The sequence below is a fragment of the Aythya fuligula genome, chromosome 5 (assembly GCF_009819795.1).
Source record: "Aythya fuligula isolate bAytFul2 chromosome 5, bAytFul2.pri, whole genome shotgun sequence".
NCBI classification, from domain to species: Eukaryota; Metazoa; Chordata; class Aves; order Anseriformes; family Anatidae; genus Aythya; species Aythya fuligula.
The window spans coordinates 52,289,732-52,302,146 of record NC_045563.1 but is presented as its reverse complement, the minus strand read 5'-3'; the positions used below and the strand labels follow the sequence as shown (position 1 = coordinate 52,302,146).

General features: G+C 47.5%; 1 protein-coding gene across 2 annotated transcripts in view; it reads right to left on the bottom strand.

The window, feature by feature from the left end:
* Positions 1 to 257: 257 nt before the first annotated feature.
* The window catches only part of CD82 (CD82 molecule), a 30,191-nt gene continuing 18,033 nt past the window's right edge, over positions 258 to 12,415 (bottom strand). For both annotated transcript variants that reach the window (XM_032189153.1, XM_032189152.1), the window contains exons 4-9: positions 10,244 to 10,368; positions 9,345 to 9,419; positions 3,408 to 3,512; positions 1,401 to 1,583; positions 1,073 to 1,156; positions 258 to 524 (exon numbers count right to left, since the gene is read on the bottom strand). In XM_032189153.1, the coding sequence (XP_032045044.1) occupies positions 447 to 524; positions 1,073 to 1,156; positions 1,401 to 1,583; positions 3,408 to 3,512; positions 9,345 to 9,419; positions 10,244 to 10,368 (650 nt within the window). In that variant the 3' untranslated portion in view covers positions 258 to 446. The remainder of the gene's footprint in view (positions 525 to 1,072; positions 1,157 to 1,400; positions 1,584 to 3,407; positions 3,513 to 9,344; positions 9,420 to 10,243; positions 10,369 to 12,415) is intronic.

Here is a 12,415-nt window from a genome sequence, read left to right as displayed (position 1 = left end):
GAATCTCAACAGCAATCCTGACTCATGGGACAAAAGGGAAGTATTTCTTCTGGGGTAGAAGGGAAAGACTGGGAGAATAGGAAGGAGGAATAGTTACAGTATGTTAGGCCAAGTGGATTGTAGAATTGAGATATGAATATGATATTTAACATGGAGCAGGCAGCAAAAGCGTTGTCCCCTCAGGTTAATCAAGTGTCTCATGTGATGTGAGACAGTTAAGTTCTGCTTCATGAAGTAGAAATAATCCAGAGGCAGGATGCAGGTAGCCCAAGGGCCCTATTGCCAGAAGATCAGGCTGTATTGCAACTCTAATAGTTCTTAGCAGAGTGGTATCAGAAATAGGATGTCACAGGAATAATGGTCAATGGTTGGACAGTCTGGGTGCGAGGCAGGAATGTTCTGTTTGTTCCTTTCTCTGTGGTGCCGTAGCTCTGGAGTCAGCAAACTCAAGACTTGGGCACTTTGGTGTAGTCTTCACTGTGTATGTTCTTGCAGAGTGAAATGGACAGTATCATCCCCAGCAGCTGGAACGAGTAATAAGGAATGGTCAGTCAGTCAGCAACCAAAGACAACAAGGTGGGAAGAAAGGGCAGTACAGGGGAGCAGAATACAAGGGTTTCCTTTTATTCAGGTGAACAGAGTTGACCCAGCATACAAGGAAAATGCAATAGTCAGGATGACAAAAATATTCTACTGCAAAAATACATGCCTTCATCTGGAATCTATGTTATGGGCTTTTTATGGCAAAAGGTGGGATTTCACCAGTGGGATGGTGCTTGTCAATTCACTGCATGCCTAGCCAGGAAGAATGAGAGAAGTGCCAAACAAAGCAGCAGGAACCACAAGTAGCCAGGGCTTAATCCAGTCAAGGCAAGGAACAGTTCAAAGCTCCAGGTAGACAACATTAAGAGCTAGAACTGCACTGCCATCAAGTGAGGTGCCTATTATTAAAAACAGCAGTTTTGTCTGCATTAAACCAGGTGTCTACTACTAAAAAAAATACAATAGCTTTGCCTTTGAAAGAACATGCATAGGAGTACAGGATATGATCACATATCAGGGAGTGACTTACCTCTATAACAGCAACACCCGTGCAGACCCCAAGAATGATACCAAGATTGTCCTTCAACCACTTCTGTACCCCATCCATGCAACCCTATGGAGAAAGTATGGTCACAGGGGAAAGAAGCAGGAATCCAAGTATTTCAGGAGTAAAGATCTGTAACACATCTCTTCTCGTGCATGCAGAGATTATCCCAGTTACGTGCTATACCAAATCTCCCAGTAGAAATTTGTCACCCTGTTCACTAGATTGAAAAACATTCTCCAAAATAATTTCCAGAGGAGTAAGGACAAGACAACTTCAGCAAAAGCTTCACGTGCACCAGACATTCACTCACCTGCTGATGAACAGGCCAGTCATCAGATGATGCAGTGCTGTTCTGTGGGCCATCTAGTTTACAGAAACCTGTTTCAGGTTTCACGTCGACACTGCAGGAGCAGGGATACAGAAGCATGCTTTCGTTTTTAATAATCTTATTATCTTCCCAGTCCTTTGCTCCATTCCAGCCACAGCAGGAGATCTAATAAGCAAAGAGAGCACTGTGGTCATACAATTCACACTGGTAACACCCTGCATGCGAAAACAAACAGGAAACAGGAGCAGGCAAACACAGAGCAAGAACTTTTCAGCATCTGGTTGCAAGGTACCATTCAGGTTAGCTTTGTCCACCCTGACACACCAGCAGCCGGCCACCACACGGTGGCGTGGACATGCTGCCGGGCCCCAGTGAGCTACAGCTAGCTTGCACACGCCTGGCTGCAGTTTGGGACTGGCTGGAAGTCGAGATGAGGAAAGTTTTCCACCCGAAGAGACGTTTACATTCCTATACCCTCACGTGATAAAACTGCAGTGCTGTAGGGGAAAGCACATCAGGAAGTCCAGCGAAGACTGCGATCTTATCTGTAACCACGTAGCACCACGCAAGCAAGGGGATCCAGAGCAGAGGCTATCAAACTTGAGGTGGAAGTTAAGGAAAAAACCCTCTGCTCAGAAGGGAAATGTAATGTTTCAGTCTCACGTAACGTACAGAAGAGTGGAGGTACTAACAGCTGAACACCCACACCAGGATTAGCAACTGGTTTCCAAACAAGTGTTGAAAATCCAGCCTCCAGAAGGAACTACCTCTGCCTCACAGAGATTTGGACTTTAACGCCTGTCACTGGTTGACAGAACAACTCCCCCCAGCCCCTTTCAAATGCAAACTCTGGTGTATGAGGGGAACTGGATTCCTAACACTCCACTCCTCCACAACACTTTTTCTCTTCTGCTCCTACATAAAAAATGTAGGATCCTTTCTCTGTAGTAAGCTCAGCCTTCTCTTGATTCCTCTACATGAAGCTGCAAGTACAGTGATAAAACATGAACAAACCTTCCTCCAAGGAGGAAGAGTACTGCAGGTCAGTGTTTTGCAGTAAGGAGTGGAAGGAAAAATGCTATTATTTGTACTCATTACACATCAGTCCCATGCTGGTCATGTATTTAAACACAGCAGCCAGCCAGCTCTCAAACTTGTGGTTTGGCAGTAAGCAGCTATCATGACTCCAGTGTGGCTCAACACTGACCTAGTTGCTCAAGCACTGACCCTGATGCTAAAGCAGGAATCATGGGCAGTTGGATAGCTCCCAAAAACGCTGACACTTGCAAAGAAGCTGTCAGAGTAAGCAGGCAACCCACACCAAGTAGTAAGGCAGCCAGTACTGTTGACTTGCCTAGCAATAAGCTAGGGATTTTACTTGCTACAAAAATAGCATGCGCTGTGACTTTCACGCAGACTAAGGCATTCTGGAGACACTACAGATGAAAAGCAGAAGTGTTGGTGTACTGTTTGATAAAACAGACACATTGGGCTTTGCAGCCAATACTAGCTAGTCCTAACAACCAGCATGCAGGAGTGGTTCAAGGTCTTACCTAGCACTAGCAAGTGAGACAGTTTTCTGGTCTGCAGACACCAGCTATCACAGGCAGCTTCATAGATCAGACAAATCAGTGTGCCATAGTGCTATCCAGCAGTCAAGAATGCTAGAAATGTAGCTTTTAAAGACATTTAATGGGTGTAGAGCAGAGAGTTAAGTAGTACAGGAGATAGTTGCTGTCCACCACCAAGAAACATGGATAGACTACGGGCTATGGGGGAGCCTTTGGAGGTTGTTAACATTGAGGAATAGATGTGAGCACCAGTAACCTAAACATATGTAACTGGAAAGGTATGACATATGACAAAGGACTGAGAATCACTGTCAGGCCACTTACAATACCTGCTTCCCTGTCCTCAGCCTAGTTTTAAAGGCCATTTGCTGCACTGGCAAAATAGCACGTTACCGTTCCTTGCTGCAGCTTGTCTCACCTGTTTCTGCACATAGTCCCATGCGTCCTGTAAGTTTGCATCACCATTTTCAGGATCATAGTCTACAATCAGGTTTCCGACTATTTTGGACAACTCATCTCTCAGCTGGTAAAGGAAAAAAAAAAGGCAGGAGAGTTAGATTAGTCAATTCCTTGTACTCTTTTTTTGGGGGGAGACAGGGGAGTTGTGTACATGACATTCCTCCTGATCAGCTGTGTTAGTCCTACTGTGAGTCTGCCCCTCCCATAGCAAGGAGCATGGGCTCATCACAGTCATGGGTGTTGAAACACTTTGCTTTGCTCTAGGATCCAGTGAATGAGGCTAGAGCAAAGACATAAACTGCAGATGGAGATTATAAGCACTATAAAAGAAGTGGAACGAGCAGTAGCTTCTGCTTAGCCCTTTTCCAAAGGATCTGAAGGAGACAGTAATAGGTGCTCAGGCTACCACACTTCCACAATACTGCCATTTTTAAGTTGCAGCAAAAAGACAGATATTTATTTCCCAATAATTTTATTGCTGTTTGTAATTGGCATATAAACAATAAGGAGAAAAGCAGCCAGACAGTGGAAAATCCCCCAGACTGACCTTGAAATATCTTGCTCTGCAGCCTTGTCTATGCTTTTGAGAACAGGTGATAAATATGACCAACAAGATGAAATACAAAATGGGTTTACCAAGATAAAAATCCCACTATGGTGACCAGATGGTATTTCTTGCTGAGAATTATTTTCCAGGCAGAAGTAAACACAACAAATCCGCCCCAGCTTTCAATGATGTATGGCCTTGCTGCTGCGTAAGAGGGAAGTTGTTCTGGAGAAAGTGAGTTAATTCAAAGTCCCATTTCCTCCGCCAATCAGTTACTTCAGGTTTACTGAGCAGATGAGAGCCTGCTACTCTTGTTCCTCAGAAGTTGAAGCTTGGAATAAACTCCTTCCTGTTCTGACTAACACATTACGTTTGTTATAGTGTTAAGAAGCACTTCTGATGCACAAAGTTCAGGCATCAGACTCAGCAATCGTACAACCCCTTAAAACCAGAATAGAAAGGGAAGTAAATTTTTCTCACAGGAAAGCAAGGCCATGAAGTCATTGGCAAATGTTACGGTGTATGGAAGACAACTGAAAAACTCCCACAAAAAGCTTGGGATTCACGGTGACCACAAAAAAAGGTGAACAAAAAACCCAACCCACAGGCTTCAGTGATACAGAGTCAGAGAACAGAAACAGGTGGTCTAGTATGCATCAGGAAAATCCTTCCATAAGAGAGAGAGGAAAATAGTAGAACAAGTATGCAAAGCACAAACTGCGTTTCTTCCTAAATGTTATATGCAGCTTGAGTCACTAATATTTAAAAAAAGCCAGCTGCTACGAAGTAACAGGTACAAATAAGGGGATATATGTACACAGTCTCAGTCCTGAAGGAAAGCTAAGACAGCAGCTTTGCTAAGTCCTCCTGCAGGCACAGAGAAGGGCTACGAACCCAATGAGCAACAGGGAAACAGAGCAGGGTACGGTTATCCTGGTAGGAGAGAGGCTGAACAACTGCTGCCTGCCACGGGTGAGACAGAGGGGAAGGATCAGTGCAAGGTGAAGGACAGCGCTGCCTTGTGGACTCACGGGCAACATATTTCTGACCTTGTGCTGCAAACGAGCCTGATGTAGGATCTCAGACGCTGCAGTTTGTCTCCCGTACAGCCGAGGCCCTTTGCTGCCTCTTGGGGAAGCTCTGAGTCACTCAGCTGCTGTGTGTGTGCATCTGGGTTTTCTGACATACAGCTGGTGGAAACTTCCCTTTTTCACAAGGTGTTGATCTACCTCTCCCCAGACTCCTTCAGCTGCTTGCTTCTGTCTTGAGACAGCAAGTACTACATCTCCCTAAACTGCCCGCTAACAGTCTAATCACAAAGCCACTCCTTCACCCCCATCCCTTATCCAGAGAGATTTACAGCACCCCTCAGTTTGATGGGGGGTGCAAGCTACCACCCAGCAGGCTCCTCAACCTTCTTCTTCCCACCTCACTCTGGAGCTCTTCTCAGCCACCCTGCACACAGGGGACAGCTAACACAGCTGCCACTGTTAAGGACAGACCCAGATCACAAGCGACTGGAGAGAAGCATCATTAGATGTCTTGAGGGATGGGACGCAGTTAGATCAGCCCAAGCACTGGGATGCTTCCACCCCTGCGTGTTACCTTGTTGTCTGTAGTGCTTCAGTATACTTCAGGCCAGTGTAAAAGGTTTTCCTCTTTCCTCCTGCTGCTAAGCACTGCAGATGACTATGGCAAACCCCAGCCAGCAACAGAAAGCAGTGCCTGCTGTTAGAGGGAAGCTTCAGGCCGTGGCTCGTTCACTTGCTACGCCAGCAGTTCTTCCTGGGAGACTTGGGCACAGCTCACGGGGATCAGCTATGTCAGGCCAGACAGATGGGAGCTGCGTGACCTTCCTTCTCATGATGTCCGACTCTTCCTCTTTTAATTACTTAGCTTCCCCTTTTCCTTCCCTTCAAATCAAGGCAGCCTGACCTGGTTCCTACTAATGAGATTGGCCTCGGCTGCTGCCGTAAGCCTCGGCAGCTACGGAGCTCTGCGTTCCTACCCTCGCCTCTGCCCTGCACGTCGGGAGGGAGGCAAGGAGAGGTGTGGATACCATCCCACAGCCCACTGGCCCGTTTGCTGTTAGGCCAGATGGAGCCAAGGGTTGCTCCTGCCAGGATCCCAAGCAGAGCCTCTGTTCTCCATCCCAGGGCCGTGCCACAAGCAGACACAGGGCCCGAGTTCGACGTCCCCAAGTGCAGCTGTGTAGGAAGCTGCATCTCTGCTCTTCCTATATTCTTACACAAGGAGTCTTACAAAGAGCTCTGGCTTCAAAAGCTGAGGCACTGAAATGAAAGACAGACAGGGATTCTTAGGTGTTTTGGAAAGTAATTGGAGAAAGGGAGGGGGTTATTACGCAAACAACAGCACAGGTCTGGAGAGCACAGACAAAGACAGCTTGTTGGCGGGTTTAGCTGGCACAGCAGCCCAAGGGGGAAGCAGGCACCTGCAGCTGAACGCCCTTCTGCACTCAGCACAGGGAAACAAAACACAGCAGGCTAGAAAGGCATGCTGAGCCTCGGCAGGCTTTCAGCACCTCTCCTGTCTTCACCCATTAAGGGCACAGCGCTGCACTGAGCATGACTGCTCCAAAAAGTTGCTACCTGTGGCCGGAGCCAGAAGGAATAACCCCACCACCACACTGCAGGGGAGTCCGAAGCCTGGCCACGAAAGCCAGGGAAATCCAGAAAGCAGCAGGGTTTGTCAGTCTTCATTTCCCATGGGCTGACTGGAGAGGGAGAAAAACTGAGTGCCTGAGGCAAGAGCATGGGTCTTTGCTTGCAGCCTTCATCACAAAATGAATCATGCATGCTTCTTCCACTGTCAGAGAGCATCCATCATCTACCCCATCCCTCTGAGACTCAAGCAAGATCCTTCCCCCAGCACATTTATTAACATCTAGCCTGAAAGCAAAAACAGGCTCAAAAAGCAGGAGGGGGCCCTCACCCCCAAGTCCCTGCAGGTCCTGAAGCTAATGCACACTCTGCAGCCCCCAGCAAGGCTGTTTGCTCCAAACAATAGCTAGCAAGTAGGGCAATTCCCAAAAGGCCACCACTGCTCTCTTTTGCTCAAAGCATTCAGAGCCACACTGCAGAGAAACGCATGAACTAGGCCAGAGGGATCTTGCCCAGGCTCTCACAGGTCCAGAGGGGTGTGATCCTCAGGGAATGCCACACCACTGGTAAAACTTGTGACATTACTACCATGTTGACCCTGAAAAAAACCCACCCCACCACAAAGTTTCAGTAGCTAAGGGATGTAGGGAAACGGGTATTCCTTCAACATCCTCCCAGCGCTGGGCAATTCCAGTCTGATGGGGCATTCCTACAGCCATGCCCCAAAGGGAGGCCCAACAGCAGCCTTCCTGTCAGAGACTCAGCCTTTTCCACTTACACTAACTCTATTCCAGCATATTTTCATATGTCAGGGGCAGGGAAGGATTTGCATGCTGAAAGTGAACTGATGTTGCAACAAAAACATCGATCCTGTTGTAAGGCCAGGGAGATAGGCAAGCAAGTGAATCTGTGCAAGTAGCTATTAATCAGAAGAGAGCAGGTAGGGAGGAATAAGCAGTCATCTCCTCTCCTCCAGTAGGAGAAATAAAGCCTTCAGCAACAAGGAGAGGAGCATCATCACCTCGCTGCAGTCTGGATCCAGGATTCTTTCCTCAACTCTTACTATTCCTTGTTTTCTAACTAACCAACTTCCTGAAGTCAGAATGAAGAAATAAACACAAAGAACACAATGGGCACCAAGGGATTAGATCCTGAGCAGTTTTCACTGTGCTCTGTGCGGCCCTGGGATGACGTATAACAAGTGAAGCAGAGCAACACGCGTAGCATCACTGAAGCGTGGCCACAAACCAACGTGAGAAGTTTCGGCCGAGACCTTCCTGAAACAGTTTTTCTTTGTGTTTCAGGCAGGTGCTTCAGAGGATCCCTGAAACACAAGGGCTGTAGAAGAGCTTTTCCATAAATTGTGTTCGCTTTCCATAAATTGTGTTCTGCTGGATCTGGACAAGCGATGGTCTCAGCCATGCTGGTCTAAGGGCTGGGCACAACAACCCTCAGTGCTTTCATTCTCTCCCTGGTCTGAGTGAGGCACAAACAAAGAGTTACAGCTGAAAAAATGGAATTTCCTAAAGTAACAGCTGGAGGAGAAATACTGAGGAAGGTACAGAACCTCGTAGTCTGGGAAGTCACATTTCCCCAGTGGCAGGGGAATGCCCGTCCCCACGCCTCCTCCTCTACATTAGTCAGAGCTGTTGCAAGTCAGCAGCTTGTTCGAAGCTGAACTTTCCACAGCAGATAGACAGCATTTTGGTTTCTCCTCCAGCTCTAGCCAGCCCAAAAAGCAAGCTATATTTGCACCCCGCTCGGCAAGGAACCCAGCCAACAGCCCCTCACAGCATCCGCAGCCGCTTGCACAAAGTTCACATCAGCTACACCGGGGCAGCACCTTCCACTTCCCAGCCCCATCTGTAACTTCCCCTACTACCCACTGCCCGTGAACACCAGCAGAGAGGTTGGCTTGGGAGAAGAAAGCTTAGCATCACTGGGGTATGGATACACAGCCATGTGGCAAAGGACAGGGTCACCCAGAACTGGTACCAAAAACCTGTACACCAGGACAGAAGCCAGCAGGGACACCACAGTTTTAGCATGCTTGCTCTTGGGGAATGTCCTGATTTCAGCTGGGACAGAGTTAGCACCGTACCAGCTACTAGAAAGAAAGCTGTGCTTTGGATTGAGGATGAGAACACTGCTGCTAACAAACTGTTGTGTCTGAGCAGAGCAGTGCTCACACAGGGCCAAGGACTACTCAGCTTCTCATGCTGCCCTGCCAGCAAGGAGACTGGGGGTGCACCAGGAGCTGGGAGGGGACAAAAGCAGGACAGCTGGCCCACACTGACCAAAAGCATGTCCCACACCACGTGGCATTGTGCTGAACAATGAAACTGGGGGCCCATCAAGGCAGTAGTGATGACAACGTGGTAATTACTGCTACTAGATACCCAAACAGCAGCTTGCAACAGGATCAAGAGATGTAGACAAAAGCCTTTCAGATTTTTTATTTTTATTTATTAAAACCGGTCCCACTACTCAAAAATAAAGCCTGCATACCAAACAACCCTTCCTAATTCTTGAGAAAGCAGTGCTCCTGGGCCTAGCAGATGCACGAAAAGCAAAGTGGACAGCACAGCTGCTAAGGTGGGCTAGAAGAAAGGAGAATCCAGTTATGCCTGCTAACAGTACATTTGAGTTTGGATGAGGGAATTTCCGGGTGTCTCTTGTTCCCCTCAGACCAAGACCAAGGAAAGCACACACGGTAAGAAACACTCACCACTTCTTTCTGGAAGTAGATAACCAGCCCAGCAGCCACCTGAGTTATGAGGATCACCATGAGGCAAGTGAAGTACTGGAAACAAAAAGAGAAGAGAGGACCATTATCAATCAGCCTTTAGGAAGCCTGCACGTAACAACACAACTTTTTCTGCATATGAGATCTCACTGAAAGTTACAACAACTAGCCAACATTTTTCAATGCCTTCAGGCAAGCTCTGCTATCAGAAACGCTCTCCCCTGTGAAAGGCTTAAGAACAAGTACAAAGAGAAGCTACAACTTACCAGGCCTGTGCACTTCAGCACTTCTCCCATCAGGCCAACAACAGCAAGACTTCAGGAGGCAGAGGGCTTATGAGCACAATCTGCATGTGTCATTCCAGCTGGGACTCCCTTTCCCACCCCCAGCTCCATTACAAGTCCACTGTGACCTCTCCTGTTTGAGATCTGTCCCCCCCAGGCCTCAACAACCACTGAACACTGAGACGTTCCCAACACCAGGACACACGGCGTGGCCATACCAAGCTTCACATACGTATGTGCTCTGAATAAGCAGGAGTCAATTAGCAGGCTGAGGGTTATGAAGCTAGTTTTCACCTCATCCCTCACAGAGGGAAAATTTCGCATAGATGAAGCATTTGGGGAAAGGTTGTGACACACAGGGCATTCCTGGTTAAGCCTCCCTCAACTCCTGCACTTTCCATGGAAGCAGAACTGCTGCTGCAGAGGGTTGGCTGTCAAGAATTTAACTTACACAGATAAAGAATTGGCTCTGAGCTGACCTGGCAGAAGTACTGTCCCCAGGGAGACCTGAGCCCCAGACTACCATTCAACAATATGCCGGAAAGATTTCAAAGGGTGATCTAAAAAGGAGTATCTAAGAGACATGAATTCTCTCACCAGAGCCAAGAGACATCGGATTTCATTGACGGCTCCAAGACAGCCCAGGAAGCCCATCAGCATGGTGAGAGCCCCAACACCGATGAGGACGTATGCGCCATTCTTCAGGGAGGGAGATGAAGTCTCTGTAAAGGTCAGGACAGGGAAAAAAAATTAACCACTGACAAATGTAACGTCTGCCATCATCTAGAGAATTGCCTCTATATCCACATAATAGTCTGTTGTCTTCTACAAAGATGCTGCATGGAGGCTTGTTGGACATTCAAACAGAAGGCAGCTTCTGTGTGTCTTTTGTTGAGGGAAGACTTTCAAAGACAACCTACAAATCTCCATTATCTTATATCCTGGAAGACTCAAGGTAACTCCAAACAAGTGCACTCATTGCATAACCTCTGTATGACCCCTGCAAATAGATGTTAATTCTGGGATCTAAACAAGGATCACACCCAAATTCTCTACTTCTACACATCCTTTAGCTGTCTCCTGCTATTGTCTGGAATGACTGTGCTCTCTCACACAAAATATTACCAATACATAGCTGATAAAATGTTATTTCATGTATGTAGATAGGAGAGGACTGACAGTACCAGCATTTAGTACTGTAAGAAACAAAGGAAAAAAGCTTCTACATCTGGGTTGGTCAGAGAAATTTTCTTGCAAAATAGGATTGGAGGAAGCAAGGAGAAAGTCAAAGAGATACTATCTGGAAATATTAACCACAAACCTCATTTATCATCATTCTTAAACCTGTGAGTTGCACAGTGCCAGGGAATGGCCAGTGATTAATAAAAATAATGTTCCTGGAGCATTTAGTTTCCTGGAAAGAAGTCCTAAGAGACAAGCTTCCTCTGAGCTTCTCCAGAAATAGGTTAAAACAAGACAGCAATGTAATCTAGACTAATACTGTCATCCCATCCTGTCCCCTCTCCCCAACGAAACCACCTTCCCACACTTCTGACATACACCAAAAGTGACGACCAGCTTCAAAACTTTTTCCCTACAACATGCTGAACAGAGGAAAGAGAAAGCAATTATCAAAAAAACCAAACCAAACCAAACCAAAAAAAAAAACAGAACCAGACCTGTTTGCTGCACAGGTCAAACCAGACACTTCAGCCCTGATTCATTTCCAAGCTGGACTCTCCCTGCATGGACTTACACCGCAGGAACCAGGGCGTTGCTCCCCTCCTCACCAGTCCTGGGACTCTCTCGCTGAGACAGCTCCTGCCCTGCTTGCTGTGGCTCCGTGTTTTCCCCTGTGCTGGGCTGGCGGCCAAGGAGCACAAGCGGCCTCTTTGGCAGCTGGCTGGAAGGCCCTGCTGCAGAGCTGCCTCGACACCACACGGGTGCCAAGGCACAGGGAAGGAGAGGCAGGCATGGGAAAGGAAGCGAGGGGGCAGGGAGAAAGAGCTGAGGCTGGAAATTGCCAGGAAGGAAGCTAAATCCTCAAACGCTCTGCTAGCAGAGATTCTAGGTAAAATGGGAAGAAATGGAGCCAAACCCAGGGACTCTGCTCTGTGCCTTCACAAACAGCGGTGGCACCCATCGGCCTGGGGGAACAGCTGCTGGACCACTGGTACAGGACACATCTCGAGTATGCATTTACACAGAATCACAGAATTTCTAGGTTGGAAGAGACCTCAAGATCATCGAGTCCAACCTCTGACCTAACGCTAACAGTCCCCACTAAACCATATCCCTAAGCTCTACATCTAAACGTCTTTTAAAGACTTCCAGGGATGGTGATTTAAGTACATTTCTGCTCATAACTGCACTTTACACACAGCAGTGTCCAGGTGTACCTGTATTAGTGCAGGTATTCTCTCCACCCAACACCTTCCCAAAGCAGGCTGTAGTGTTCAGCAGGACCCAGGAGATAAAGCCTTTTGCAGGATCAGTGTAGCTGGGAAGAGGACTACAAATGCCATTACTGCTCGTTCCTTGGGCAACAGATTTGGGGCTGCAAGCAGCCTGCTCACAGCCATCCTGCAGCATCTGAAACCAGTGACAGCAGTGGCAATTCTGGAGGTACTAGCTATGAGTAACTGAACTTGTATGAAGCCCTGTCTAGGGAAAGCCACAGAGGAAACAGAGCTTGTTGAAGACAGCTGAACTACTAATTTGGTGACAACCAGAGCTGTTGTGGAAACACAGTGTGCAGTTAAAATGGGA